At 46.0% G+C, this 26396-nt stretch overlaps 2 protein-coding genes across 7 annotated transcripts in view; one reads left to right on the plus strand and one right to left on the minus strand.

Annotated features, from left to right (window-relative positions):
- The window catches only part of herc56.1 (HECT and RLD domain containing E3 ubiquitin protein ligase 56.1), an 820440-nt gene that overhangs the window by 755282 nt on the left and 38762 nt on the right, over window positions 1-26396 (plus strand). The window lies entirely within an intron of this gene.
- Window positions 1-26396, minus strand: part of mical2b (microtubule associated monooxygenase, calponin and LIM domain containing 2b) — a 56355-nt gene that overhangs the window by 15606 nt on the left and 14353 nt on the right. For 3 of the 6 annotated variants that reach the window (XM_027272323.1, XM_027272322.1, XM_027272326.1), the window contains exons 2-24: window positions 24068-24460; window positions 22309-22516; window positions 19959-20075; window positions 19409-19510; window positions 18433-18588; window positions 18249-18349; window positions 16016-16273; window positions 15814-15929; window positions 14397-14523; window positions 14231-14312; window positions 9375-9522; window positions 8864-9063; window positions 7362-7456; window positions 7102-7170; window positions 6885-7013; window positions 5830-6015; window positions 5454-5729; window positions 5222-5362; window positions 3389-3817; window positions 2605-2706; window positions 2388-2480; window positions 918-1104; window positions 755-828 (exon numbers count right to left, since the gene is read on the minus strand). In XM_027272323.1, coding sequence (XP_027128124.1) covers window positions 755-828; window positions 918-1104; window positions 2388-2480; window positions 2605-2706; window positions 3389-3817; window positions 5222-5362; window positions 5454-5729; window positions 5830-6015; window positions 6885-7013; window positions 7102-7170; window positions 7362-7456; window positions 8864-9063; window positions 9375-9522; window positions 14231-14312; window positions 14397-14523; window positions 15814-15929; window positions 16016-16273; window positions 18249-18349; window positions 18433-18588; window positions 19409-19510; window positions 19959-20075; window positions 22309-22516; window positions 24068-24331 — 3660 coding nt within the window. In that variant the 5' untranslated portion in view covers window positions 24332-24460. Of the gene's footprint in view, window positions 1-754; window positions 829-917; window positions 1105-2157; window positions 2266-2387; window positions 2481-2604; window positions 2707-3388; window positions 3818-5221; window positions 5363-5453; window positions 5730-5829; window positions 6016-6884; window positions 7014-7101; window positions 7171-7361; window positions 7457-8863; window positions 9064-9374; window positions 9523-14230; window positions 14313-14396; window positions 14524-15813; window positions 15930-16015; window positions 16274-18248; window positions 18350-18432; window positions 18589-19408; window positions 19511-19958; window positions 20076-22308; window positions 22517-24067; window positions 24461-26396 lie in introns of those variants that run through there. The other 3 variants (XM_027272324.1, XM_027272327.1, XM_027272325.1) reach the window with 3 other exon arrangements.

A 26396-nucleotide genomic window follows, 5' to 3' on the forward strand; every position in this document is an offset into this window, starting at 1 on the left:
TGGTGTCATGGAGTAAAGTAAGTTTGAGGAGGTGGTGTACCTTCTTCCAGGTAGATAGAGACACAGACAGAGCGGAGTGTCGTCTGCATAGCGGTGATACTTTCCCCGTTCATGACAAACTGTACTGAGGATGAATTTATATACAACTCACCTGTTCACATTATATTAAGGCTTAAAGTTATGCAGGATTAAGAGCGTGGACGCTTTGATTGACAGGTGGGCGTGGTTACAGGTGGCTCGTTTGAGCCAATGACAGTTGTTGTGACAACTGTCGTCAAAGTCACCTGAGCTCCGGTATGAACGATGAGGTCGTTCAGGTCACTTAACGATGTGATCATGTTTTAAAAGTTCTGCTTAATGGTGGAAGTTTTAATCAGGTTGTCATGGAAACAAGGAACGAAGTTATGGAAACTTTGGAAACTGCTTTTTGTTGTCCAAGTACTTGTTACTTTGTTCAATGACAATAGAGTTGAATCTAATGTAATCTAAGAAACCCGTGGGTGATCATATGTTTCCTTTACAACCTTAATAAAACGCTTTCCCACACATGAACCAATGGATTCCCTTTACATCCTAAACTCTACCCGGCAACAGACTTATCTGAAGCCGACGCCAGGCGTTTGGTGGAAAACATCTCAAAGTTAAGTATCAGACAGGCGGGTGTCGTCACAGATGCTTGTCCTCAGGCGGAAGAGGCGGCGTCCACAGTGTCAGTGGTTTAATCACATTTTTGTTGGTCTTGTTTCTTTCTTACCATTCTCCTCCTGAACCTCCCGATGTGAGTACTGGACTGCCGCTGGGCGTAATGCATCTTACAGTAGAACTTTGCTGTTGAAAGGAAGAACACAAAAATCTCTCTTAAAAAAAACTGAAGTGAGACATTCATACTTCTGTCCAACCAAGCAAATCAAACGTACCCTCCTGCGAGTCGAAGGTGTGTCCTCCCAGACGGAGGGTGCAGTTGCAGACGTCACAGCGGAAACACTCGCGGTGGAAGAAGTAGCCCTCGGCGCTCAGCCTCTCCATCACGTACACCCGCTTGGTGCAGAAGTGGCAGACGTCACTGCCGCCGAGCCCGGGAGGGAAGTCCTTACGTACAACGCACTGAAGAGGGAGAAGAAGAGGAGGACGAGGAGTTCACACAGACGATACGAGCTGCTGCTTCAGAGACGAGTTATTTCAGAGAAAGACGAAATAACGCGACAGGACCAGAGTCAGAAAAACTGAGCTCAGCAGCTTCTACGGACGTAATGGCAGAGGAGAAGAGAGTGAAGAGGACGCCTCAACTCTCTGTGATTTACAGAGTTTATGATGGACAGTAAACTTCTGACAGCTGTAGCTGCTGTTAGCTCATGTTAGCTCAGCCTGTTAGCTGCTGTTAGCTCATGTTAACTCAGTCTGTTAGCTGCTGTTAGCTCATGTTAGCTCAGTTTGTTAGCTGCTGTTAGCTCATGTTAGCTCAGTCTGTTAGCTGCTGTTAGCTCATGTTAGCTCAGCCTGTTAGCTGCTGTTAGCTCATGTTAGCTCAGTTGTTAGTTGCTGTTTAGCTCAGTCTGTAGCTGCTGTTAGCTCAGTCTGTTAGCTGCTGTTAGCTATGTTAGCTCAGTTTGTTAGCTGCTGTTAGCTCAGTCTGTTAGCTGCTGTTAGCTCAGTCTGTTTAGCTGTGTTAGCTCATGTTAGCTCAGTTTGTTAGCTGCTGTTAGCTCGTCTGTTAGCTGCGTACGCTCAGTTCGTCAGCTTGGCGGTGAGCTCAGAGCGACGGGTACCCGTCGCTCTGAGCTCACCGCCAAGCTGACAAACTGAGTGTTTGTACCAACAGGCGTTATGGACGACCAGGAAGAAGAAGAGGAGGTAACCAGGCTCAGCAGCCTCTATGGACATGATGGCAGAGGAGAAAAGAGCAAAGAGGACGCTGATGGAGGAAGCTAAGAAGAGAAAAGGAGAGAGTGAGCGAGCAAGAAGCCGCCGGACAAGAGTAAATGTGGGACTGACTTTCAGTGGTTGGTGAGAGCTCGGTGAAGTCTCGTTACAGCTACAAGCTTTGTCACACGGTTAAACGTGACCTGAAGTCAGCGATGACTGCATGCAGACGTGTATAAAGCTGTTTATAAATCAAAGTCCAGGTCCTCTGAAGCTTTATTTCAGAAACCATCTAACACGGCTGCAAACATACTAGCTGATTTGTTGCTTTGCCCTCGTGAGGACAAAGCAGATCCCATTTACCCCGTCAGCCTTAGGACCCCTCCGCGACCAGGGAACTAGAGCCTGGAAAGGCAGATCATCGGCCATCAGTAAGGACACGTGTTTGACGCTGCTGCTAGTTTATAACATGTGACACTTCAACACAACAACAACATGAACTGTGCATGCATCCACACGCGTCTTACCGGCGTGGTATTGGGCCTGTGGTCGGTCTCATAGAGGACGGCCAGAAGCTGAGCTTTAGCATCTATGGCTGACGAAACCTTTCCGACTGTTCGCTTTAACGTTTTAACATCGAGGACAGAAAAGAGGGAACAGGAAAGGACAGACAGGAGTCAGGAAAGGACAGACAGGAGGAAGGAGTTTACTTTGCATGAATTCACACGAGGTCTCGACTTGTACCTCTTTACTGTAACTGGGAGCTCCAGTCGGACAACTCTCAGAGCGAGCGAATGACTTTTGAGCGATTCTTCTCTGGTTCTGAAGAACGCAGCTCCCGTTGAACTGGATGGACACCAGAACACTGAAGATCAGTTCATGATGGATCCATAAGAAGCTCCACAAAGCTGCTCAAAGCTACAGCATCGAACTTTTCTCTGATAAACTAACGTCTGTTAAACCGTGTTCATGCTACGCTGATGTTCTTGTCTTATCCCGTCTTGTCTTGTCTTGTCCTGTCTTGTCTTATCTTGTCCTGTCTCGTCTTGTCTTATCCTGTCTTGTCTAGTCTAGTCTAGTCTAGTCTTGTCTTATCCTGTCTTGTCTAGTCTTATCCTGTCTTGTCTAGTCTTGTCCTGTCTTGTCTAGTCTTGTCCTGTCTTGTCTAGTCTTGTATTGTCCTGTCTTATCTTTTCTTGTCTTGTCTAGTCTTGTCTTGTCTTGTCCTGTCTTGTCTAGTCTTATCCTGTCTTGTCTAGTCTTGTCTAGTCTTATCCTGTCTTGTCTAGTCTAGTCTTGTCTTGTCTAGTCTAGTCTTGTCTTGTCTTATCCTGTCTTGTCTAGTCTAGTCTTGTCTTGTCTTATCCTGTCTTGTCTTGTCTTATCCTGTCTAGTCTAGTCTAGTCTAGTCTAGTCTTATCCTGTCTTGTCTTATCCTGTCTTGTCTAGTCTAGTCTTGTCTTGTCTAGTCTTATCTTGTCTTATCCTGTCTCGTCTTGTCTTCTGTCCTGTGTGATGAATCTGTTACCTTGGTGTCTTCAGCTAAGTTCTCATGGTCTAACGTCTCCTGAGCGCTCAGCTGTTCCTCCTGCTCACGTTCACTCGTCCTCTCACAGTTGTCCCCTCGTTGTAAACAAAGTGGACGTGAGGACGAGCTGCTGTGTCCGTTTTCACAGTTTGTATCAGAGCGTGGAGACGAGACCTCCTGACTGTCCTCAAAGCGACACGGAGAACGTCCGCTCGACGTTTGGTTGTTACATTCGGAGGAATCGTCCTGAAGCGAGGAGGTTCGCTCAGCGTGAGACGAGAGAGACGAGCAGTCTTTGTGTATCTTGTCCTCATGGGGGACGGAGGAGAAACCAGCCTGGGCGGTGGGATCAGGGACGGGGTGGACTACAGGGTAGATGGTGGAGCTCTTAGATACAGAAACAGATGGAGGAGATGTAGGTACATCCACCTACAGAAGAAGAGTCAAAGAGAAGTTGAAGGCGGAGAAGAAAAGACGAAGACAGAAACATGCGATCGAACCACACGAACACGCAGGCAGACCACGAAGATTAAAAACACTGGGGAACAATTTGAAAGAAACTGTCTGTTGAGTTAGATTTCTATGCCGATTCCAAATCAGTTTTTTTCTAGCACGTCCAGTTTTTTCTCCAGATCAGCAAAGTTCCACTGATCAGCTGTAGTAAGACTCTCCAGCTGATCACGATTGGACTCATCTGCAGCTACGTGGCAACTTGTTTGTGCCGTCACACTGAGACAGTGCGGTGAGAGGTGTGTGCAGCTCCCAATAGGTCAGTACTGTCAATATCTGCAGACAGAAAGCTGGCAGAGTAGAATGAAGAGGATCTGTGCTGCTGTTCTCTTCACCTCGTCACCATGGACACACCGCTGTAAGTTCTGTTTGGTCTGATGCTGTTTTTGTAGTTTTCAAAGCTTGTAACTTTTCCATCTTAGTGTTTGATTCACATAGGTATATATTTCCTCTGTTCCTCTGCTACTTCTCGTCGTAAACGCCTGAACAACCCTGACTCCTTTTGCTGTATTTGTGCCAGTTTCACCATTCCAAGTCAGAGGAAAGCAAACATCAGTGCGTTTGTCCAACAAGCATATTTTGCATATTTTAAAGTAAAACTCTGTGATCAAGACAACAAGCCATGGGCCCCTCACAAAGTGCGCAAGCAGTGTGTGGAGAGTTTACGGATGTGGACCAGAGGAACACGTGAAAAGTTGCATTTGGTATCCCCAAAAAGATCATTGCACAGACTGTTACTTTGGTTTAGTGAAAACAAGCAGTACAGTATTTTTCATATTTTTTAAGAAAACGGGGATCCTATAGTTAAAAAACTTGACGTGATAGAGAAAAACTGAGATCAGTTTTGGATTCTGCAGCTGTCAGAGTTCCCCAGTGTGATCGCTAAACACCTCCCACGTCAACGCAAGTCCATAAAAGACTAAAACTGTTCAAGAGGGCCGACAACATCATGAACAACTCCTCACACCTCCTGCAAGAGACTGTGGAGGCCTTAAACAGCTTCTTCAACAACAGACTGATACTCCCACCATGTAAGAAGGAGATCTACCACAGCTCCTTCATTCCAACAGCTATCAGACTCTTTAACACCAACGTATGTCCTTATCTTTATTTCAGGTATATATATTTTGTTTAGGGTTCTTCATGTAGAAGATTTGGGTATCAAAATTAAAAATATCGAGTCGTTCAAACTCAGACAACACAAATCTTTTGGTTTTTGGTTACAAAACAGAAACAGCAGTTCACATGCTCCACATCCGACCAAACATCACAACGTCTACGATACATGCTGTTATCATGAACATGCGACAGTCAATACACGACCTGAAAGTGAGGAGGAGGAGGAGGAGGAGGAGAAGCAGAGAGAGGAGCAGGAGGAGGTTTGTTGGACCCAGGAAACATGGAGGAGAGGAGGACGGCTCGCTCCTTGATGCTCCTCCCTGAAAATCCTCTGGCAGACGGCCTCTGCACGGACAGCAGGGGGCGACATCGTCGATGAACATCGTCACAAAATCAGTTTTAAACATTTTTTTAAAAATATTTTGCAGAAATTCACCTGCTGCTGCTTCGCCGACTCCGCCGACCTCTCATCGCTATCCGCAGCAGAGAAATGATTGGCTGTCAGGGCGGCAGAGGTGCGTTCTGGGTAGTGATGTTCGGTAACGTTAGGGCTCGGCGAGCGGGGAGGACTGAACGGACTCTTAGAGCGCGACGGCGAGGGAGAACGACTGCAGCCGCTCGGAGGAGGTGAAGGAGATTTGGGGGAATAAAGGAAAGTAGTTTCTTGAGCTACGGCGCCCGGATTCTCCAGTAAGCGAAGGTAGATGGAAGGCTGGAAACAGGAAGAAGAAAAGAGGAGGAGGAGGAAGGAGGAGGAAGAGGAAACACACTTCACATGGTAATGAAACAGAAAAGAGCAGAAGGAGGCGTACCTGCCATTTGGGCCGAGAGGGAGCAAGAGGACGAGGAGCGGGGACGTCCTTGGGCTTTGCGAAACGAGGGTTTTCTCTCTCCTCGTCCTCCTCGTCCTCCTCATCCTCCTCTTCCTCCTCCTCTGAGAGAGGAGGTGGGGAGGTGGAAGGGGACAGAGGAGGAGAAAAGGATGGATCCTCATCAGACTGACGCAAGGAGGAAAAGAAAGGGAAAAGGAAAGGAAAGGAAATTGAAGGACAGGAAGGAAGGAGCGCAAAAGTACAGTTGTGGCCAAAAATAAAGACGCCGCTGCATTTCTGTCACGTAGAAAGTTGCTGCAATCACAAATGCTTTGGTTTCTATTGTTTGCAGGGTTGCTGGGAGGAGTCCCGGGGTTCGTTGCTACAATCATCCAACGACCAAGTGAGAGTGGCGTCTGTCCGGTGGGTGTTGGATTTCGCCAAAGTTGCCACTCGTCCTCAATTCTCTTCGTGACATTCACAGATGGGATCTCAAGGTGAGGAGGGTGGTGTCCGGTTGGGGAAAGGTCCAGTACAACCTGCTGGCCAATCTCACGGCAACTCGCTCCCAACCCGGAGGGAGCATTCCACCGTTTTGCCCTCAGACTTGAAGGAGATGACTCTCCTTTCCAGTTGCATAAAGGAGTGAATCTTCAAGTCCACTGCCATATTTTCATCTGTATGACATCCAGAGGAGTCCTGGAGCCCCTCACCATCCAAGCGGCGTCGAAGGCTGCCAGGAAATCCAGAAGGAGCTTCCTCCGCCCGCCAGGTAAAGTGAGTCCTGACCCATCCCATAGCCTAGTTTTAGTTACCCTCAATGCAAGGGTGCTGATATTTTTGGCCATGACTGTACGCAACGTCTAGAAAATTCCCAACCTCAACGTACCAAGACAACGTTAAGACAAAAAAGTTCTCCTGGACACGTCATCAGTGACGTTCCTGGACTCATCATGAGATCTTTGTTGTGTGAATAGTAAGATAAAGACGTTCAAATGGTCACATGAAAGTTTAACGTCTGTCACCGTCTCTTCTGTCCGTCTGTCTCGCCTCACCTTGCTGCGTATCTTCCCGCTCGACGAGTTCTCCTCAAACTTGGCCAGCAGCTGAGTTGCCATGGAGCGGACCTTGTTCTCCCGCAGTTCCCCGTCCTCACCAGCAGGGGGCGCACTGTGACAAGACAGCTGATGCCGTGGCAAAGAGACAGAAGAGAGGTGATCAGATCAGGTGAGAGGGGAGTGAATGTAACATTCATAATAACTGCTCACGTACCTCGCTGAGGTAGTGGTTGCCCTTTCGCCGTCTCTTGTTAACAGAATCGTCTTCCAGTTTCTTGTCATCCTGTGAAGAAGTTTCAATCAAGACTTTAATTAGTGTGACAGCTGATCACGTGCAGACTGACGGCGAGCGGTCATGATTAGGTAACGCCTTGATTTCTATGTTTTCTATGCTTCAGCTTATCAGTGAATAGTGACGAGTGTAAAAGTCCCTCGACTCTCTGATCCTCAGTGAAAGCTTCAAATGAACTTTACCCCCGGGATCCTCTTCCTGGGCTGAGGCTGGTTCACCAGTTTGAGGTTTGGTTTGGCCGAATATTCTTCACCGTTCTCGTCTCGTTCTCTCGAACCTGAAATATGAAAACAAGTTTGAGCTGCTTTAATTATCAGTGTTTCAAAGTTAAAGCAACATCGCGTGCTATAAAAATCTGTACGTAACGCTTCACGGCACCGAGTCACACACCACCAACTGTGTGGAAGAAGAAGAAGAAGAAGAAGAAGAAGAAGAAGAAGAAGAGGTTTACAGGCCTTACAGGTAGTGGAGCCAGTGTCATGCCAGAACAGGAGCTGGGTCACGTTAGCTGCTCATTTTGTAATCTATAAATAACTCATCGTGTTTTTCTAGCAATAACTCTTTAGCAAGCAAAGTCTGGAGTCTGAAGTGAACTGTAGTTTGTTGCTAATTATACTTTTTTTTGAGATATTGAACATTTTCAACGTATAATTTTTGGAATTTCAAATAGTTTAAGGCACACAAAAAACATGGACTCATCATTGATTTACTCATGAGCTGATACTCATTCTGATTTGTTTTGTTCCTTCAGCAGGATTGTCTCAAACTAACTTTTGCCTTCAAAATAATTTCATGAAATGAAATATTTGATACATTGGGGCTTCAAATGCCTCAATAAATTATTTGTTTGCGCGCAAAAAGCCAATTCCAACAGCAGATAACACTTAAATGCGGAGCTGGAGTCTGCATGACACCAGGGGACATCGATAACCAGTTATACAATCACTAAATATCAACTAATCATTAGATAATCGACCAAAAACTACTGATGCAACTTTGCATAACAAGCTGCATGACTCATCTCAGTACAGTGTAGACGTCACTGCTGACTAAATATAACAAAACATTTAAGCTCCTAAATGTAGGAGGCAAATCACTGGATTGTAGATTGCTCCCTGGTGACATCTGAAGAAGTGAAATGTGGCTGGAGCTCACAGCGGCGGTGGTGCGACCGGAGCGTCGGGCCTCCGGAGTTAACGCGGAGTGATTGGATACGGCTTCCACAGACATAGCACGCATACCAGTCGTGTCTCTGGCAGGGACCAGCCCGACCACGGTTGTGTAACGTTAGCAACTCTAGCTCAGGCGGTAGATAAAATAGTCCCCGAGCTTCAGTTATTTCAAGTACAACCAGTGCTGATACTTTAACAGAAGACCAGTCTGACTGTCTCACAGTGAGTTATGTGGACGTTTTGTAAAGTACTTTTGCGCTCCCTATTAGGGAAGAAAAGAAAGGAGATGTTGTTTTCGCAGCTTTTTTTCCCATCGGGTTTAGTGTTACACATTTTTTGGTGGTTGGGGTGAAGCTGTGTATCCAACCGTGCACTGACTATCTGGCCCAGACACTTGCCCATCTGTTTGCTCTCCAATCCTGAGCTTTTAGATCTACAAATCACATTTTTAACACTCGTTTATCAGTAGATGAACCCTGTTTTGATTCCTCATGATAGAGGACCAGTCTGACCGTTGTTGTTTCCCGTCGAGTTCCTGAAGGCCTCGTGGAATTTGGACAGGTAGAGAACCATCAGCAGTTTGTCCGGTTCGGCCTGCGCCGCCATCTCTTTACCCGTGGTCACCGGCTGGATGCCGAACTCTCGCTCGGCCAAGTCGAACGCCAACTGGTTGTTCCCCGCCACGTCCTCGTCGTTGAGAGAGTCGTAGTCGCTGAGGAAGGAAGAGCAAATGTGTGTGGAGGAGTGGTTAGCACAAGTTTTTCTGTTTATTCAGGAAGTGATGGAGAAGAGTTTAAGTTGAGAAGATGCTGAATTAAATCCTTATTTTCCACCAAGCTGTCTGTATGCACTGCACTGACACTAGGTTTGCAAATAGAGAATGCTGCAAACTGTTTGCACACAGCTCCAATAAAAAAGATGAATCAGTTTAAAGACTGTGCGGAAAGGTGATTTTTCACACGCCCACGACCTGAACTGCCGTTGACATTTCCATATGAATAGACTGTGTGTACTTGTTCTCACATGAGTTCAGGCCTCTGGCGGTGTATGAGGGCGCACAGGGCCAGGCCACTCCTCCAGGAAGACGTGAGGTTGGTGACGTCGACCCCTCTGTAGCCCTGAGTCTGCTTCTGACACCAGGTCAGCAGCCGGCCGGGACGAACCTCCGACTCTGCGGGAGAGAGAAGATGGAGTGTCAGGAAGGTTTTGTCAAGCTGGCGTACGCTGAGTTTGTCCACAACACAATAAAATAAAACTTCTTGGGTAGTCTGTGGAGGTTCTGTGTCATCGAGGTCATCTTTCCTCAAGAAGGGTCACCTGAGCTCTGGTGTGGACAATGGTTGTTGGAGTCACATGAAGCCAAGTGTCAGATGATATCTGTGTAAATGTAGAGAAACCATCCCTCAATAGAGGAGGAGGCCTCAGACACCATTTACCCCCACCTAAAATAAATCCTTGTGTGACCTCAACGACCGATGTTAACACCGGACCTCAGGTGACCTCAACGACCATCATTCACACCGGACCTCAGGTGACCTCAACAATCGTCGTTCACACCGGACCTCAGGTGACCTCAACGACCGTCGCTCACACCAGACCTCAGGTGACCTCAGGTGACCTCAACGACCGTCGTTCACACAGGACCTCAGGTGACCTCAACGACCATCGCTCACACCGGACCTCAGGTGACCTCAGGTGACCTCAACGACCGTCATTTACACCGGACCTCAAGTGACCTCAACGACCGTCGTTAACACCGGACCTCAGGTGACCTCAACGACCGTCGTTAACACCGGACATCAGGTGACCTCAACGACCGATGTTCACACCGGACCTCAGGTGACCTTAACGACCATCGTTAACACCGGACATCAGGTGACCTCAACGACCGTTGTTCACACCGGACATCAGGTGACCTCAACGACCGTCGCTCACACCGGACCTCAGGTGACCTCAACGACCATCGTTCACACCGGACCTCAGGTGACCTCAACGACAGTGACAGTCGTCACAACAACAAGTACTAACGAACCAAGTGGAAGTCATGGTCGGGTCTAAATACTCGGATCTCCCCACCAGTCAGAACTGAGAAGTGAAACATCTTCACAGATCTACAACCAAGTCCAGTTGCCCCAGATTTAACCCTTCTTAAAGACAAGGACTTCACAAGTCATATTTTTTATTGTTTCTTGACAAGCTTTTTAAGTTCTTCATTTTCTCCCACAGTGCTATGCACCAAAATACCAAGATAAGCTTCTTGTATGTGAAAACCTATTTGGCAATTAACCTAATTCACATTCTTTCTTTCATGTCACAAGACCCAAGTGAATCAAAAAGATCTCCACCCAAGCCTAAAGCATCGTAACGTTGGCAGCGAACAGAGAAAAACACTGAGGCCACTGAACAAACTGGCCTACTTAAGAAGATCTGCAGCACTCGCTTTGAAGTGCTTTAAAATGCATCTTCTATATTTCAGGGTTAATCCGTGAAGTGAAACGAACGGGGAAAAAGAGCAGCATGGGTTACTGAAAGTGCGCATTGATGCCTTTTCATGTGACATGAAATGTGACATCAACAGTACTAGACAAGGCAAGGCAAGTTTATTTGTATAGCACAATTCGTACACAAGGCAATTCATAGTGCTTTACAGAGGCAAGGAAAAACATTGGACAAATAAAAAATAAATAAAAAAGAGAAAAGAACATTTTAAAACCAATAATTAATAAAACATCAGAATGTCATTTGAAATCATTAAAACAGCAAATTTGAAAACAATTTAAAACATTAAACGAATCACAGGATTATGATTAAAAATTCTTTAAAAGAGCTCAGCCATGAGCACGTGAAAATAGAAAAGTTTTTAACCTGGATTTAAAAGTGCTAAGAGTTGGGGCTGATTTCAGTCCTGCTGGTAGTTTGTTCCAGTTGTGAGCAGCATAACTGCTAAATGCTGCTTTACCGTGTCTGGTTTGAACTCTGTGTTCAACTATCTGACCTGGGTCAGTAGATCTCAGAGCCCTACTGGGTCTATATTCTACTAACATGTCGTTTATGTATTGTGGGTAGGGATGGGAATCGAGAACCGGTTCTTGTTGAGAACCGGTTCCGTGTGTTTCAATTCCATGGAATCGTTTGGCAGTTTATGTAACGATTCTCTTATCGATTCCAGAAAGCACGAATTACGCCATGTAACTTACACAAGTTTCTCACGTGCAGTGCAATCAGTAGTAACAATGTCACCCACTCGCTTCAAATGCTCCAAAGTTTGGCTGCATTTCACCAAAACAGACGTCAACAGCTCGACTTGCAATCGTTGCAAAGTGGAGATAACAGCGTCGGGAGGGAACACGACCAACATGCAGAAACATTTACGCACACAACATGCAATATTTTGAAATGAATGTCGTGTTTTTGACACGCTTCAGACTGGAGATGAATCTCAACCTAGCAGCAGCAGCCAGGCTATGAACACCTCTGTGGTTACTATGGAAGGTAAATAACACACTGCCTACCATGTTAGCGCCATGTGCTGCTTTGTAAAACATTTGAAAACTAAAAAAAGTTGATGCTGATCAAACTGTTTGTTCTCCTTTTTTCCCCAAATAAGAATCGATAAGAGAATCGATAAAGAATCGAATCGTTAAGCAGAATCGATAATGGAATCGGAATCGTAAAAACCTTATCAATTACCATCCCTAATTGTGGGCCTAAACCATTCAGTGATTTGTAAACTAGTAGCAGAACTTTAAAATCTATTCTGTGGCTAACTGGGAGCCAGTGTAAAGACTTAAGAACTGGGGTGATGTGTTCTGATCTCTCTGTACTAATATCCTTAAAAATGTTATATTGTATTGTAACTTTTGTTTTTACAGATTATTGTTGAATTCTGAAAAGAACTATTTTAAGAACCGGGGATAATGTGTTGGAAAAGTTGTACTCTTAATCTGCACTTCTGTTTCTAATATTTCCTGTTTGTCTCCATAAGTCCCCATGTCCAAATGTCCAACTTCACAGCAGAAATAAACATGTTTACAGCCTGGTACAAAAAACAGTTTGGGTCTCTATACATCACCATCACCACCAAACAGGAGACAAGCAAAGGCCAGCACGAAAGCTTATGTCTCAAGAGTTGGCGGAGACCAAAACAGAGCTAAAAGCAGAGTGAATATTGGACTAAAAGTTTGTTCCACTGCCCTGAAACAGCCAAACAAAGATCTACGAGCACAGCTTTAACGTATGACGAGTTCAGTGACTGTTTCGTGGTGTAACCCTGCCGGTGCAGAGTAGAACAGGTCAGCACACGTCTGACCCTCGTATGAGTGTAATGTTATCCAGCTGTATTGTCTGCGACGAGGCGTGTCAGCCTGCGACTGAGATAAGGTTTAAGTTTCAGGGAAGCGTCCTCTAAACCACGTTGATGAGTTCACTCTTACATTTCACGCTGCCGAGTCAACGTCGAGACAATTTAACAAACACAAGGTTTAAATTTAACTCACGAATGTAAGCAGGAAAACATTAATGCAGCGCTAACGGAGCCGTGGATGCATCTCATCTCTGTGGTGACTCATGGGACGATCAGATTACCATTACGACATGACGGAGAGCTTTGAACGTAGAATACAGTCCCGTCTGAGTAGTTGGTGGTGATCCTCACTGTCACTGCTTTGTCTAAAGATATCAGATGTGTCTGTTTGTTGTTACAGCAGCACAAACTCTCCAAAGATGTGTCGTAATACCTCTTTGATCGGAGTTTATACATGATTTAAGACGCCTCATCACTGCACTGAGCAGTCTGTGGAGGTTCTCAGTCATCCATTCCTTCAAGAAAGGTTAAACCTGGGGCGACTGGACTTGGTTGTAGATCCGTGAAGACGGATCCGAGATAGAAAGGCAGGAGACCCAAGCTGTCAGAGAACAAAACACCTCCTGTTCACACAAGAGGATGATGTGAACAACAGTCTGCCTTTCTTGGACTGTGACTGAAACCCACATTGGGTTTTTAGAAAATCTGCGCAAGACTCTTCAACTTTGCAACACAGGACGAGTGCCAAGAGCGAGAAAAGGAACACCAACAAAGTTTGTTGATTTGGACCATTGGGAAGGTGCCAACACGATCCAGGAAGGACAACACGATAGGTGATTAAGAAAAGAAGGAGATAGACAGAACAACATTCACTCCCCTACATATCTGACGGATCAGGAAAAACTCGGGAGGATCTTCAACAAGCATAGGATCCTTCTTTAAACCTAGCAACACATTCAGACAGAAACTGGTACACCCCAAAGATTAGAGATGATTTCACGTACATTAGGTCTTCAAGGAGGGAGATGAAGAACTAAATGTCGATGCACTTTCTGTTGAGATATCAACAGACTGTAAGGAGTGCAAAGAAATCTGAATATACATCAACACGATCTGTTGTTTTCAGTTTTCAGACTCACAGCTAATTAAAGATATAATGCTCGATGTTTGACCCAAAGATCTTTTAAAATGTTTGAACATTTACTCAAATTTTACCGCGTGTAGTCTCATGTTGCATTTTTGTCACATTCCAGTTGCGGTCGGCTTGAAAAACATCCTGATTTCTAAACGATAGAAACTCAAACAGAAGATGAGATTAAGAGTTAATGCGTCACTGCATTTTTTCCACGTTTCCTCTGACCACACGGACACGTACTCAGTGAGCAATGTTAAATCCAAGAACCTCCAATGCCGTGCAAGTGAAGGAGGGTGGTAATGGGCATTGACAAGAGCTTCTTGAACTCTTTGGCATCAGTGCCAAACACATTGCCAACGCCGTCAACGCGACCTTTTACAAACTAAGAGACCGTATCGTATCTCCAACTGCTTATTGAACAGGGGGAAAGAAAAGACTCACCTCTTCTGGATAGGTTCACCGATCTACGGACGGGTGCCAGGTGACTCGAACCGTGCTGACCATCAATGAAGAGGTGACGCACCTGACAGGAGACGAGAATAATAATTTGAGATGAGAGAAGATGACAGCAAACACGACGTGACACAAATCTGAGAGGTGGACCGACCTGGTGTGGCCGTACACAGCTGGAGTTCAGGTTGGGGTAGCGGGTGGCGGGGTCGATGGCGTACTGCTCAAAGTTTTTACTGATGTTCTCCGTGGTGGTCTGAGGCAGAAGCCGGTAGATACTCTCTCTGAGGAACAACGGGGCAGATTCAAGATACCGTAGGTTCAAAGAGTCGAGAAACTTCACTGCAACCGCCAGACCCGTCTAAAGACTGTGAGGAACCTTTGGCGTTAAATCTTAATGACTTAACACGTCCAGTTAAGGTTGAGCCAGTTTGCATTTTCTGGTGGAATGCTCTCTCTGGGTTGGGAGCAAGTTGCTGCCCCATGCGAAGGAGTTCAAGTATCTCAGGGTCTTGTTGAGATGGACCGGTGGGTTGGTGACAGAGATGTATAGTAACGAAGTGGAACTACTTAAGTACTAAAATGCAGTATCTGTACTTTTTTGAAGTATTATTTTTTTCCCCAACTTCTACTTTTACTGCACTACATATTTTTGATGAATTTAATACTTTTACTCCGATACATTTTTCATGTGCTGAATCGTTACTCGTTACTATTGTAGCGTCCAGCCGGACACGTGATGAATGACGAGGCGATATTCAACAAACTGCATTTATTGCTGAACGGTTTGGGTCCAGGACTCGGTGACTGTCGGCCGAACCACGCCAAGAAACCAACAACAGAACGGTCCCGGTCTCACATCAACCTCGCTCGTGCGCCGTACGTCATACACCTGACACACCCAGGTGCGCTCTCTCACCTGCTGCCCCGCCCCCCTCGCTCTCGCATTCATTCAGACGCATTCACAGACCATGGGAAATCAGAGAACTATACCATGAACATTGTAACACTGTAACATTAGAAGTTGTGCCTTAATACATATTTGAAATAATATAAACAACAGTACCTGTACTTGTACTTTTACTTGTACTTTTACTTTCAGTACTTGAGTAGCAATTTTTTACATACTTCTACTTGCAATACTTAAGTACAGTTTTTTTTTAATACTTTAGTACTTTTACTTAAGTATGGTGTTTAAAGAACACTTCAACTTCTACTCAAGTCAGTTTTTTTGATGTAGCACTTGTACTTCTACTCCACTCCACTCCTTTACTCCAGTACTTTATACATCTCTGGTTGGTGAGGCGTCTGCAGTACTGTGGTAGGGAGCTGAGTCTGAAGGCAAAACTCTCGATCTTTGTGACCTCGAGGAGGTCACAACGATCTGGAACAACCATCTCACGCTCCATTTTCCCATCACTCATAAACAAGACCTCGAGATACTTGAACTCTTTCGCTTGGAGGGAACAATCCACCGTTTGGACCTCAGACCACTGCTGTATTTTCATCTGTACGATATCCAGAGTCAATAAATGACAGGCTGGTGACAGGAAGTGGGACATAAACCCTCAAACCTCTCTGCCAGGATCTCCAGAGGACTCCTGCCCTGTGTCCAGCCCCGCACCATCCAAGCGGTGTCGAAAGCTGCCAGGAAGCCTCGAGCGCAGCCGGTACCCATCGGCCAGAAGGGCTGCGAACAAAAAACATGACGTCAGCGTGGACACACAGACCAGCTGAGCATCAAACAACACCCCCGCCGGCGCCGCTGGCTCGTACCTCAAGCAGACTATCTCCCACCAGCGCGACCACGAGTTGATGTCCGTGCTTCTCCCGGATCAGGGCGGCGTTCTCTGAGGCGTACATGCTGGTGAAGTCGAACATGGCTACGTCCGGCTGCCCGTAGTGGTTGATGGCGTAGTCCAGAGAAGGCAGCTGGTAGTTTGTGCCGAAGTCAGCCGCCTCGCGGGCGTAAGACAGCAAAGCCTCCTGGTTGACGTTGTCAGCGCTCAGCAGTCGCTCCGTTTCCATGAAGTCCTGAAATGAGACGAAACAAGGACACTGTAACTTTGAGCTCCGGGTCGGGAGAAGTACGAAACGCTTTATGGCTATATAACGACTTATTCCACCTCCTGCCTAATCTAAATATCAGCAAAGACGTGGATCATCGGTGGAGCTGAGTGACACCTGGTTGCTCAAACAAACCATCTGTAACCACACCCACCTGTCAATCAAAGCATCCACGCTCTTAATCCTGCATAACTTTAAGCCTTAATATAATGTGAACAGGTGAGTTGTATATAAATTCACCCTCAGTACAGTTGTCATGAACGGGGAAATTAGCTACAGAGACCAAAACTGTTTTTTGTACCAGGCTGTAAACATGTTTATTTCTGCTGTGAAGTTGGACATTTGGACATGGGGACTTATGGAGACTGACTCACTTCTGGAGCCAGCCTCAGGTGGACGTTAGAGGAACTGCAGTTTGTGGCTTCACTTCACAGATATGTCGATCGCCGCTTGGTGTGAACTCGAGCAGAGAATAACTCCGTCATGATTTGTTACCGCAGTGAGATGTGTCTAAATAAAAACAAACCAGCTGCTGAGTCAGTGACGAGGCGGCCTCACAGTTGAGATATCACTCTGCACTAATGGGCAATGTAAGCTGAGATAAAGACCACTGAGGGCTTCAACACCTCTGTGTGTGTGCGTGTGTGTGTGTGTGTGTGTGTGTGTGTGTGTGTGTGTGTGTATTTTCAGATGTTTGTCCTGGCGAGCGCAGGGTGGGCGGGTCATCATCAATCCTCCTAATATGATCCAGTCTGTAACTCATCCTCATACTGTCCAACAGTCTGACTCATATGTGTGTGTGTGTCTGTGTGTGTGTGTGTGTGTGTGTGTGTGTGTGTGTGTGTGTGTGTGTGGCACAGAACGCGAGCAGTGTTTAATTAGAGCCTCGTTTCATTATCGGCCCCTGTGGAGGTTCATCAGTCACCGCGCTGGCGAACACAAACATTCCTGCCCGTCCTATAAAAAAACTCCCTTTGGATCCGTGAAGTGAAGCCACAACCTGCAGTTCCTCTAACGTCCACCTGAGGCTGGCTCCAGAAGTGAATCAGTCTCCATAAGTCCCCATGTCCAAATGTCCAACTTCACAGCAGAAATAAACATGTTTACAGTTTAACAAAGAGCTAAAACAAGCTAACAAAGAGCTAAAACAAGCTAAAAAAGAGCTAAAACAAGCTAATTACGAGCTAAAACAAGCTAACTACGAGCTAAAACAAGCTAACAAAGAGCTAAAACAAGCTAATAACGAGCTAAAACAAGCTAATAACGAGCTAAAACAAGCTAATAACGAGCTAAAACAAGCTAATTACGAGCTAAAACAAGCTAACAAAGAGCTAAATTGAGACAACATCAATCAAAAACAAGCTAATAATGAGCTAAAACAAGCTAACAAAGAGCTAAAACAAGCTAATAACAAGCTGAAACAAGCTAACAAAGAGCTAAAACAAGCTAACAAAGAGCTAAATTGAGACAACACCAATCAAAAACAAGCTAATAACAAGCTAACAAAGAGCTAAAACAAGCTAATAACAAGCTAAAACAAGTTAACAACCAAGCAGCAACCTCTGTGGCTGGTAAATTAGGCCGATGTGGAAGTGCCAAAAGCTGCAGTTCCTCTAACGTCCACTTGAGGCTGGCTCCAGAAGTGAGTCAGTCTCCATAAGTCCCCATGTTCAAATGTCCAACTTCACAGCAGAAATAAACATGTTTACAGCCTGGTACAAAAAACAGTTTTGGTCACAGTTTGATATATTTCCTCGAGTGATGTCACTGCTTTCAGCTCTAACCCGATATTAGCTTACGTAGCTTAGCCGCTACTAGCATAACAAACCCGAATCTGTGATTAAACGGTCGGCAGGTGGTCAATGTAGGCGTCAAGTCCTGATGAGGAAACCGTCAACTTAACTGTCCACTGTGAGTCTAACAACGTCAATGGAAGACTCACGTTTATGATGACGCCTTTGTCCAGCAGACTCTGCTTCTTCGCCGTCATCACAAAGTAGTGCGTGTTGTCTTTGTAGTAAACAATGTTCTCCAAGTCGATCCCTGAAAACACGAGTACACGTATGACACAAACAGACCTGCAGGTTTTAAAGTTCAGGTTTCAGGCGTTCACGTCTGACTGTTACCCGTGTCTTCTTTGAGCTCCAGGAAGAACTTCTGGTTAAAGATGAACGCCACGCCGCTGATCTCCTCCACTTTGGCCTCTGCTGTCGTGTTCCTGTTGACAAAGTTAGCCGTGATGGCGATGGCCAACTTCCCTCGAAACTCTTTGCGACCAAAACCTGCCGACAGCGGAAGACTGTTAGATTATCAACAGAACGTGAAGACGTCATATTTATAAAGAGCCAAAGCTCAGTGTGGTCACCACCGTCTTGGCAGTTCGACTCTCCAAAAATGGGCACAAACCAGGCTGCAACTTCCATGGCTGGAAGCCAGAACCTGCTAGAAGTTCCTCTAACGTCCACCTGAGGCTGGCTCCAGAAGTGAGTCAGTCTCCATAAGTCCCCATGTCCAAATGTCCAACTTCACAGCAGAAATAAACATGTTTACAGCCTGGTACAAAAAACAGTTTTGGTCTCTGTAGCTAATTTCCCCGTTCATGACAACTGTACTGAGGGTGAATTTATATACAACTCACCTGTTCACATTATATTAAGGCTTAAAGTTATGCAGGATTAAGAGCGTGGACTGTTTTTAACATGGGGACTTATGGAGACTGACTCACTTCTGGAGCCAGCCTCCAGTGGACGTTAGAGGAACTGCAGTTTAAAAACTGCAAATTAAATAAAGTTTAATAGTGAAACTTGGGATTCAAACATGAAGAACGATGTTTAAAGAAGCATAGAGACAAAAACGTTTCAGGAGCGTTTACTCTTTCAGTAATCTATTACTTTACATATTAATTACACCCGGACAGAAAGCCCTGTGACCTCGTACACTCAGGAAACGCTTTGCCCGCTCACTGAAAGCAGCTTTGAGACACCTCGCCTCTTTCCCAGTAAAAATAACAAACAGTGCTTCGACTGTGGCGTTTATTTACCCGACAAATGTGGGTCAGGACTCAATTTTTAAACCTCACGGCACCTCGGACGTGTTTCTCACCATCTAATGTGTTTTTGCGTCCGTCCGCTCCGATCACCACATCGAAGTCAAAATCTGAGACGGGATGGCTGGAGGGCCGCACCTCGGCTCGCCAACCAGGACCTGAAGAAGAACACAACAAAATATTTAACACAACGGCAGCTCACAGCAGTTTAATGTGGTTTGAGCGACATAGACGGTGAATGAGAGTGAGCGAGCGCCGTCATCGGGCTTTATGTTTCTTGTGTTGGTCTTGATTCTTTCTCTTTGAGTTGACGTGGCTAACAGCAGCTACAGTATCTCACCCCAGGGTGTGTCAGAGTGAGAAAGTCCTCACATGCCATATTTAGGACACTCTGCATATTTTAGGACCATTAGAAAACTCAGATGTAACCGTCAGCAGCCTCTATCAATAGCTTTGTGTTATTTTGCACACACTTCGGCCTCCTGATCGCTTTAACACGCGTGTGTTTTGCGTGCGGAAAGCTTCCCATATATAGCCGAGGTATGCAGGAGAGTCGCTGCGTGTTCGCCGCCGACTCTTCAAAATTCAGATAAAACTCAGACTCACTGTCGCCGCTCTGCTCCGCCGGCGGCTCCACCAGTTTGAGGAACTCCACGTTGACGTGAATCTCCACCCCGAGAATCAGAGACACTTTGAGCAGCATCAGCTGGAGCTGACGGATACCTGCAAACCAGAGGAGGAATAAAAGAGTTTCAGTCCCACTGTTCAACAACACAAGACACAGCAGCCAGCTAAGCCAGCAGTGATCCATGAACTTATGCATTGTCCAGCTCCTGTTCTGGCACGACACCCCATTAGCCTGTAAACCTCCTCTTCTTCCCGGTGGTCCAAACACAAACACTCTCCGGTGCTCTGAGCTCACAGTGCAGGCAGCCTGGCTAACAAACTGAGCTAACGACAGCTAACAGCAGCTAAGAAACTGAGCTAACGACAGCTAACAAACTGAGGTAATGGCAGCTAACAGCAGCTAACAAACTGAGCTAATGACAGCTAACAGCAGCTAACAAACTGAGCTAACGACAGTTAACAGCAGCTAACAAACTGAGCTAAAGACAGCTAACAGCAGCTAACAAACTGAGCTAACAGCAGCTAAGAAACTGAGCTAATGGCAGCTAACAGTAGCTAACAAACTAAGCTAACGACAGCTAACGACAGCTAACAGCAGCTAACAGACTGAGCTAACGGCAGCTAACAGTAGCTAACAAACTAAACTAACGACAGCTAACAGCAGCTAACGACAGCTAACAGCAGCTAACAAACTGAGTTGACGACAGCTAACAGCAGCTAACAAACTGAGCTGACGTCAGCTAACAGCAGCTAACAAACTGAGCTAACGACAGCTAACAGCAGCTAAGAAACTAAGCTAACGACAGCTAACAGCAGCTAACAAACTGAGCTAACGACAGCTAACAGCAGCTAACAAAAGCTAACAGCAGCTAACAAACTGAGCTGACGACAGCTAACAGCAGCTAACAAACTGAGCTAACGACAGCTAACAGCAGCTAAGAAACTAAGCTAACGACAGCTAACAGCAGCTAACAAACTGAGCTAACACCATTCACCTAAGTCATTGTAGCATCAACATGATTTAAAATCTGTTAGTTTACGACAGAAAAGTTTCAAAATGTTGCTACAAAGTCATCAGACAGCCCAGCTAACAGACTGAGCTAACATGAGCTAACAGCAGCTACGGTTGCTTATTTTATTTGCAGAGTGTGACGCGGGGTTAATAAAGTTCCCGTAGCTCAGCAGCTGTATTTACAGCCACTTCCTCAGCAGCAGTTATGCACAGGTCAGTGTTATGAGACGACATTAACACATGACACCGTTACTAAAGCTGGAGGGGAAGAAGTGCCAACGGAAACATCACGGAGCGAAGAAACAACCTGCAGCAAACTCGACCGCTGGAAAAGAAACATCATCCCCGTCATGCAGCAGAGTTAAATATAGAGAGCGCAGATGAAAGGGGCTTTTGTGAAGACGGCTCGCTTTTCTGTATCGCAGTGATTCGACGCGCTTTATTTACATGTTCGGCTCCGTGGTGATTTACATGTTATCTGTTTAAAAACAGGAAGCTGACCAGGACAGACGAATATTTACATGTTCTTTATTCCCTGTTACAAATATAAATGAAGGATAGTGATCTACTACGACTCGGTCAGATGTCTGAGGACTTTATAGCAACATTTAGTAACTTTACTGTCGTAAACTTACAGATTTTAAATCATGTTGATGCTACAATGACTTGTAATCAGGTGAATCGTGTTAGCTCAGTTTGTTAGCTGCTGTTAGCTGCCATTACCTCAGTTTGTTAGCTCCTGTTAGCTGCCATTAGCTCAGTTTGTTAGCTGCTGTTAACTCAGTTTCTTAGCTCCTGTTAGCTGCCGTTAGCTCCTGTTAGCTGCCATTAGCTCAGTTTGTTAGCTCCTGTAAGCTGCCACTAGCTCAGTTTGTTAGCTGTTGTTAACTCAGTTTGTTAGCTGCTGTTAGCTGCCATTAGCTCAGTTTGTAAGCTGACGTTAGCTCAGTTTGTTAGCTGCTGTTAGCTGCCATTAGCTCAGTTTGTAAGCTGTCGTTAGCTCAGTTTGTAAGCTGTCGTTAGCTCAGTTTGTTAGCTGCTGTTAGCTCAGTTTGTTAGCTGCTGTTAGCTGCCGTTAGCTCAGTTTGTTAGCTGCTGTTAGTTGCCATTAGCTCAGTTTGTTAGCTGCCACTAGCTCAGTTTGACTGTGAGCTCGGAGCACCGGGGTAGGAAGAGGAGGAGGTTTACAGGCTAATGAGGTGTCATGCCAGAACAGGAGCTGGACAATACATAGGTATCATGGATTACTGCCAGCTGAGCTGGCTGCTCTGTCTTGTGTTGTTGTCCTTTTGTTGATGTCTGTTAGCAAAGACTCACTGATGTGGTCGATGGCGCCGGCGCAGAACTTCCCGTAGAACTTCTTGGCTCCGAGTCCTCGGAGGTCGTGGATGGTGAAGGGCCAGAGGTGGAGCACGTTGTTCCTGGAAAAGGTGTCTCTCTTCTCGATCACCACCACCTTACAGCCCAACAGGGCCAGCTCGATGGCCGTCCGCAGACCACAAGGGCCGCCGCCGATGACCAGACACTGGACGGAGTTAGAGAAGGTTTGATTAACGGTAACTCAGCAGGATTTAGCCTCTTTCAGCTTCTTTGTTTTGGTTTTACAGACCACAACCACAAACAGAAAACATGAACACAGAGGAGCATTTAGACCAAAACAGACCTAGGACTTTCAACTGTCAGCTGTCTGGAAACCTGAGTCCAGTTTAATGCAACATCATGTACTGCTGCAGACTGTAGCTGCTGTTAGCCAATGTCAGCTCAGTTTGTTAGCAAAGTTGTCGTTTAAAGGTACATAAGTAGTTACATCTTTTAAATTTGCAGCTGTTTGATTGATTGTGCATTGCAAAGGCGGGTACACCAGTTTACAGTAACCGCTGCTGATGTTTTATCTGATTTTGGACTGAGAAGAAAAGACGAGGAGAGAGGAAACAGAACGTCTCAACGGTCGACTGTGATTTCCACCAACGCCTCATTTCCAGGTCAGGACACAGTTTACCGTTCACACTTAAAGGAGTAACTGGAAAAAACAATTAACACAGCCGCCTGGGAACGATTCGTTCAATCAGGATAACTTCTGAGTAAAACAACTAAATAAACAAAACTTACAGAAACTTCTATTCGACAAACAAACGCAGCTAAAGGTCCAGCATCTTTCCCCAAAAAGCAGTTTTCTTCTAAAAAACTGTCTGGGTTCATAATTTAACTGTTATTTTTAGCCAACCGTCAGCCCAGCCCAGCTCTGTTAATCTCCCCTCTGAGAGTCTTTGGCCTCTTTCCCCTCCGGACGTCTTATCTTTTCCTTTCAGATATGAAGTCATTCCAACTCTGAACACACTGTCTAATATCCTGAGACATGCACAGTCACACAGACACGTCGGCACATTAAAAAATAGCAAATAGAGATGACCCATCGCGTGAAATATGGATTTGAACTCTTCGGTGTGAGCCTCAAACTGTTCGTTGATTGCTTCCCAACAGTTGATCTGATCAGAGCCGTGTTAAGTTACAGCTAATCCTGCTGGCTCACCTTAAAACCAGTGAGCACAGAACTGTGTTAGCACTGATACAGTGTTGAAGTCAAGACCAAACCAAACCATGCCAACCTTGGTAAGATCCCTGCACAATACGTAGAGGAGCTAGTGGTGCTAATCAGGTTAACAGTGCAGGAGTATGGACACCAGGAACACCGGACTATCCAAAGACCAACACGAGACCGAGGCTCAACACCAAGACCGATCTCGAATACTTCAACATCGACTGCTACTCTTCAACTCAACAAGACGTTCGACATCTTTGTCACCATTTTTTTAGGAGACGACACCAGCATTGAAGATGGTTTCATTCTGAACTGTTGACCAACGGCAAACTGTCTCGACTTTGCTGATCTACGGACCCCTAGGGGCAGCCGTGGCTCAGAGGTAGAGCGGGTCGTCCACTATTCAGATCATCAGTTTGATCCCCGGCTTCTCGAGTCTGCATGTCGAAGTGTCCTTGGGCAAAATACTGAACCCCAAATGAACCAGACTAGTTCCACATCATCCATCAGCCTCAAACTCCAGCTGGTCTTTCTTACCCTGGTGCCCTCGCATGCTTTATTCTGGTTGTAGACTTTGTGCTGTGCCCTCTTGTCCAGTTTGGTCCACAGGGCCTTGACCTTCCATGTGCTGACCGCGGCCTTCAGTGAACTGTAGAAGTTGCTGTAGTCCAGAGGATCGAGCTCCAGCTGCCTGCAGAGGATGCTGAAGGCCTGCAGAGTCCCTTTACACGTGGACGCCTGGACGAAGTTTTCAAAAAGAACGCTGGCCTGCGCCGTACGTTCGTCCTCCGTCTCGCCCATGTCGTATTTCTGACGCTTCCTCCTCCTCTTCTTCTTCTCAGTCTGCTGCTGCTTCCTTTTCCTGTTTCCAAACTGTCGGCGCTGTCAGGACTTCTATGACGTGGTGGTCGCCGCCATGCTTAGCTAGCTCTGAAAGAAACAAACAAGAAAAAAAGATAAACAAATAATTTAAAATCACGTGATGCTACACTTGTAATCGGCCAGTGTCGTGCCAGAACTGGAGCTGGGCACTACATTGATGTTGACGGATTATTTAAAAGATAACGTTAGCTAGTATTGCAGATTGTCCGTAATCTTATTTGCTTTGTTTCCGAGATTCAGATAAGAAAAAAAGGCGCTTTTAATTTTAGGAATACTGATGGGGAGTGTTGCCAGTGTCGTGCCAGAACAGGAGCTGAGTGAGTGAGCAACGTAACCGAGCTCAGCAGCTTCTATGGACATAATGGCAGAGGAGAAGAGAGTGAAGAGGACGCTGACGGAGGAAGCTAAGAAGAGAAAAGGAGAGAGTGAGCGAGCAAGAAGCCGCCGGACAAGAGTAAATGTGGGACTGACTTTTAGTGGTTGGTGAGAGCTTGGTGAAATAAAAGGCTGAAAGACAGACGCCGAGCTGGGCTGACTGCTGCTGGACTAGGCAGTGAGATCAGCTGCTGATGGGGACCTGGGTGATGATTGGCTGGTAGGAAAGTTGTCGACTCGCTAGTTTTTGATCAGAAGTAATATTAAATAACAACATTTCTACACAGTGCTGCTTTAATAACATTGCCGACTGTCAGTATCCTCTGAACATGAGGACAGAATAAACTACGTGGTGGAAAACTTTCGGTCACATTCCAAATGTAAGGAATGCGTGCAGTCGCACTGAAAATAAACAGGTCAACACATGCCGCCTCGTATAGCGTCAGAGCGTCATGAGAGTGTCATGTCACGGCTTCAACCACACATCATCCCCGTACAGGCCGACACCACGAGCCAACAACCACAAGCCTGCAGAGTTCAAACAGTCACTAATGAAGCTACGACAGAGATATTCTCCTCCTGCGGCTCCGCCGAATGCCTGACGGGATTATAACCGAGCGTGGAGGGGTTCAGCTGAGCAGTCATGGGAGAAGCTCAAACACAGCAGCAGCGGTGGGAATACAGACAAAACTTCATGAAGATGCAGAAGAAACACAGCAGCTTTGAACAGACTGTTATCAGGAGAACATCACTTCCCCGCTCCATCGCCCGGAGGCCTGCGGCACGAGAGACTTCCCGGTTCCTTTGGGTGATCTTATCGAAACATGAAAGGTCAATGACGTCTAACGCGGCAGTTTGAAGTTCCAATACCTCCAACTTTCACTGGTGACCCACTTTCTGTACGAGCCACAGTTATCACGTCAAAGCTAAAGCTGCTGCTTCACTCTCCCAGCAGTTATGGAGCAACATCGGCATCGATTCAGAGCCATGTTTTTGAGCTTTGGTCTCTTTAGTTGCTAAACAAGCCTGTTGTTGTGGGTTACAGTAGCTCTGAACTATTTTTCATTGATCCATTTTTTGTGCAAACACTGTAGATCCATGCTGAAGTGACGAGAAGGAGCAGGAAAGATGGTACAAACTTGGTTAACCATGATAACAGATGGTAAGATCTCTCCCCAGTAAGATGGGGGAGCTATCGGCACCAACCAGGCTCGCAGACGGAGTATGGAGAGGGTAGACTCGCCGGGAACTCTGTGGACAGCTAAAGACAGACAGGAAAGCATCTTATCTTATTATAAAAGCCAGCTGGCTGCTAACTGTGGTTGTCTACAGTAGTTATCCTGCACTGAGAGAAACTGCTGTCTGCTGGGCTGGAAAACAACTCTACGAAAGAAGTGAAAGAGTTAAGTGATAAAGTTGTAAGCCGGGAAGCTCATGTCAAGCTAAAGGCAGCTGTAGATTCAGACGATAGGACCACGGGCGACACTTTTCACATGTCATCATGCTGGATAATAAACTGACAACTGAATACTGAATTTGCACGGACGCACTCAAACGAAGAGATGGCGAGCTGCTTTGTTTGTCGAAGCCAGACAGTTAAACACCAGAA

The sequence above is a fragment of the Larimichthys crocea genome, chromosome XX (assembly GCF_000972845.2).
Source record: "Larimichthys crocea isolate SSNF chromosome XX, L_crocea_2.0, whole genome shotgun sequence".
In the NCBI taxonomy this organism is placed as follows: Eukaryota; Metazoa; Chordata; class Actinopteri; family Sciaenidae; genus Larimichthys; species Larimichthys crocea.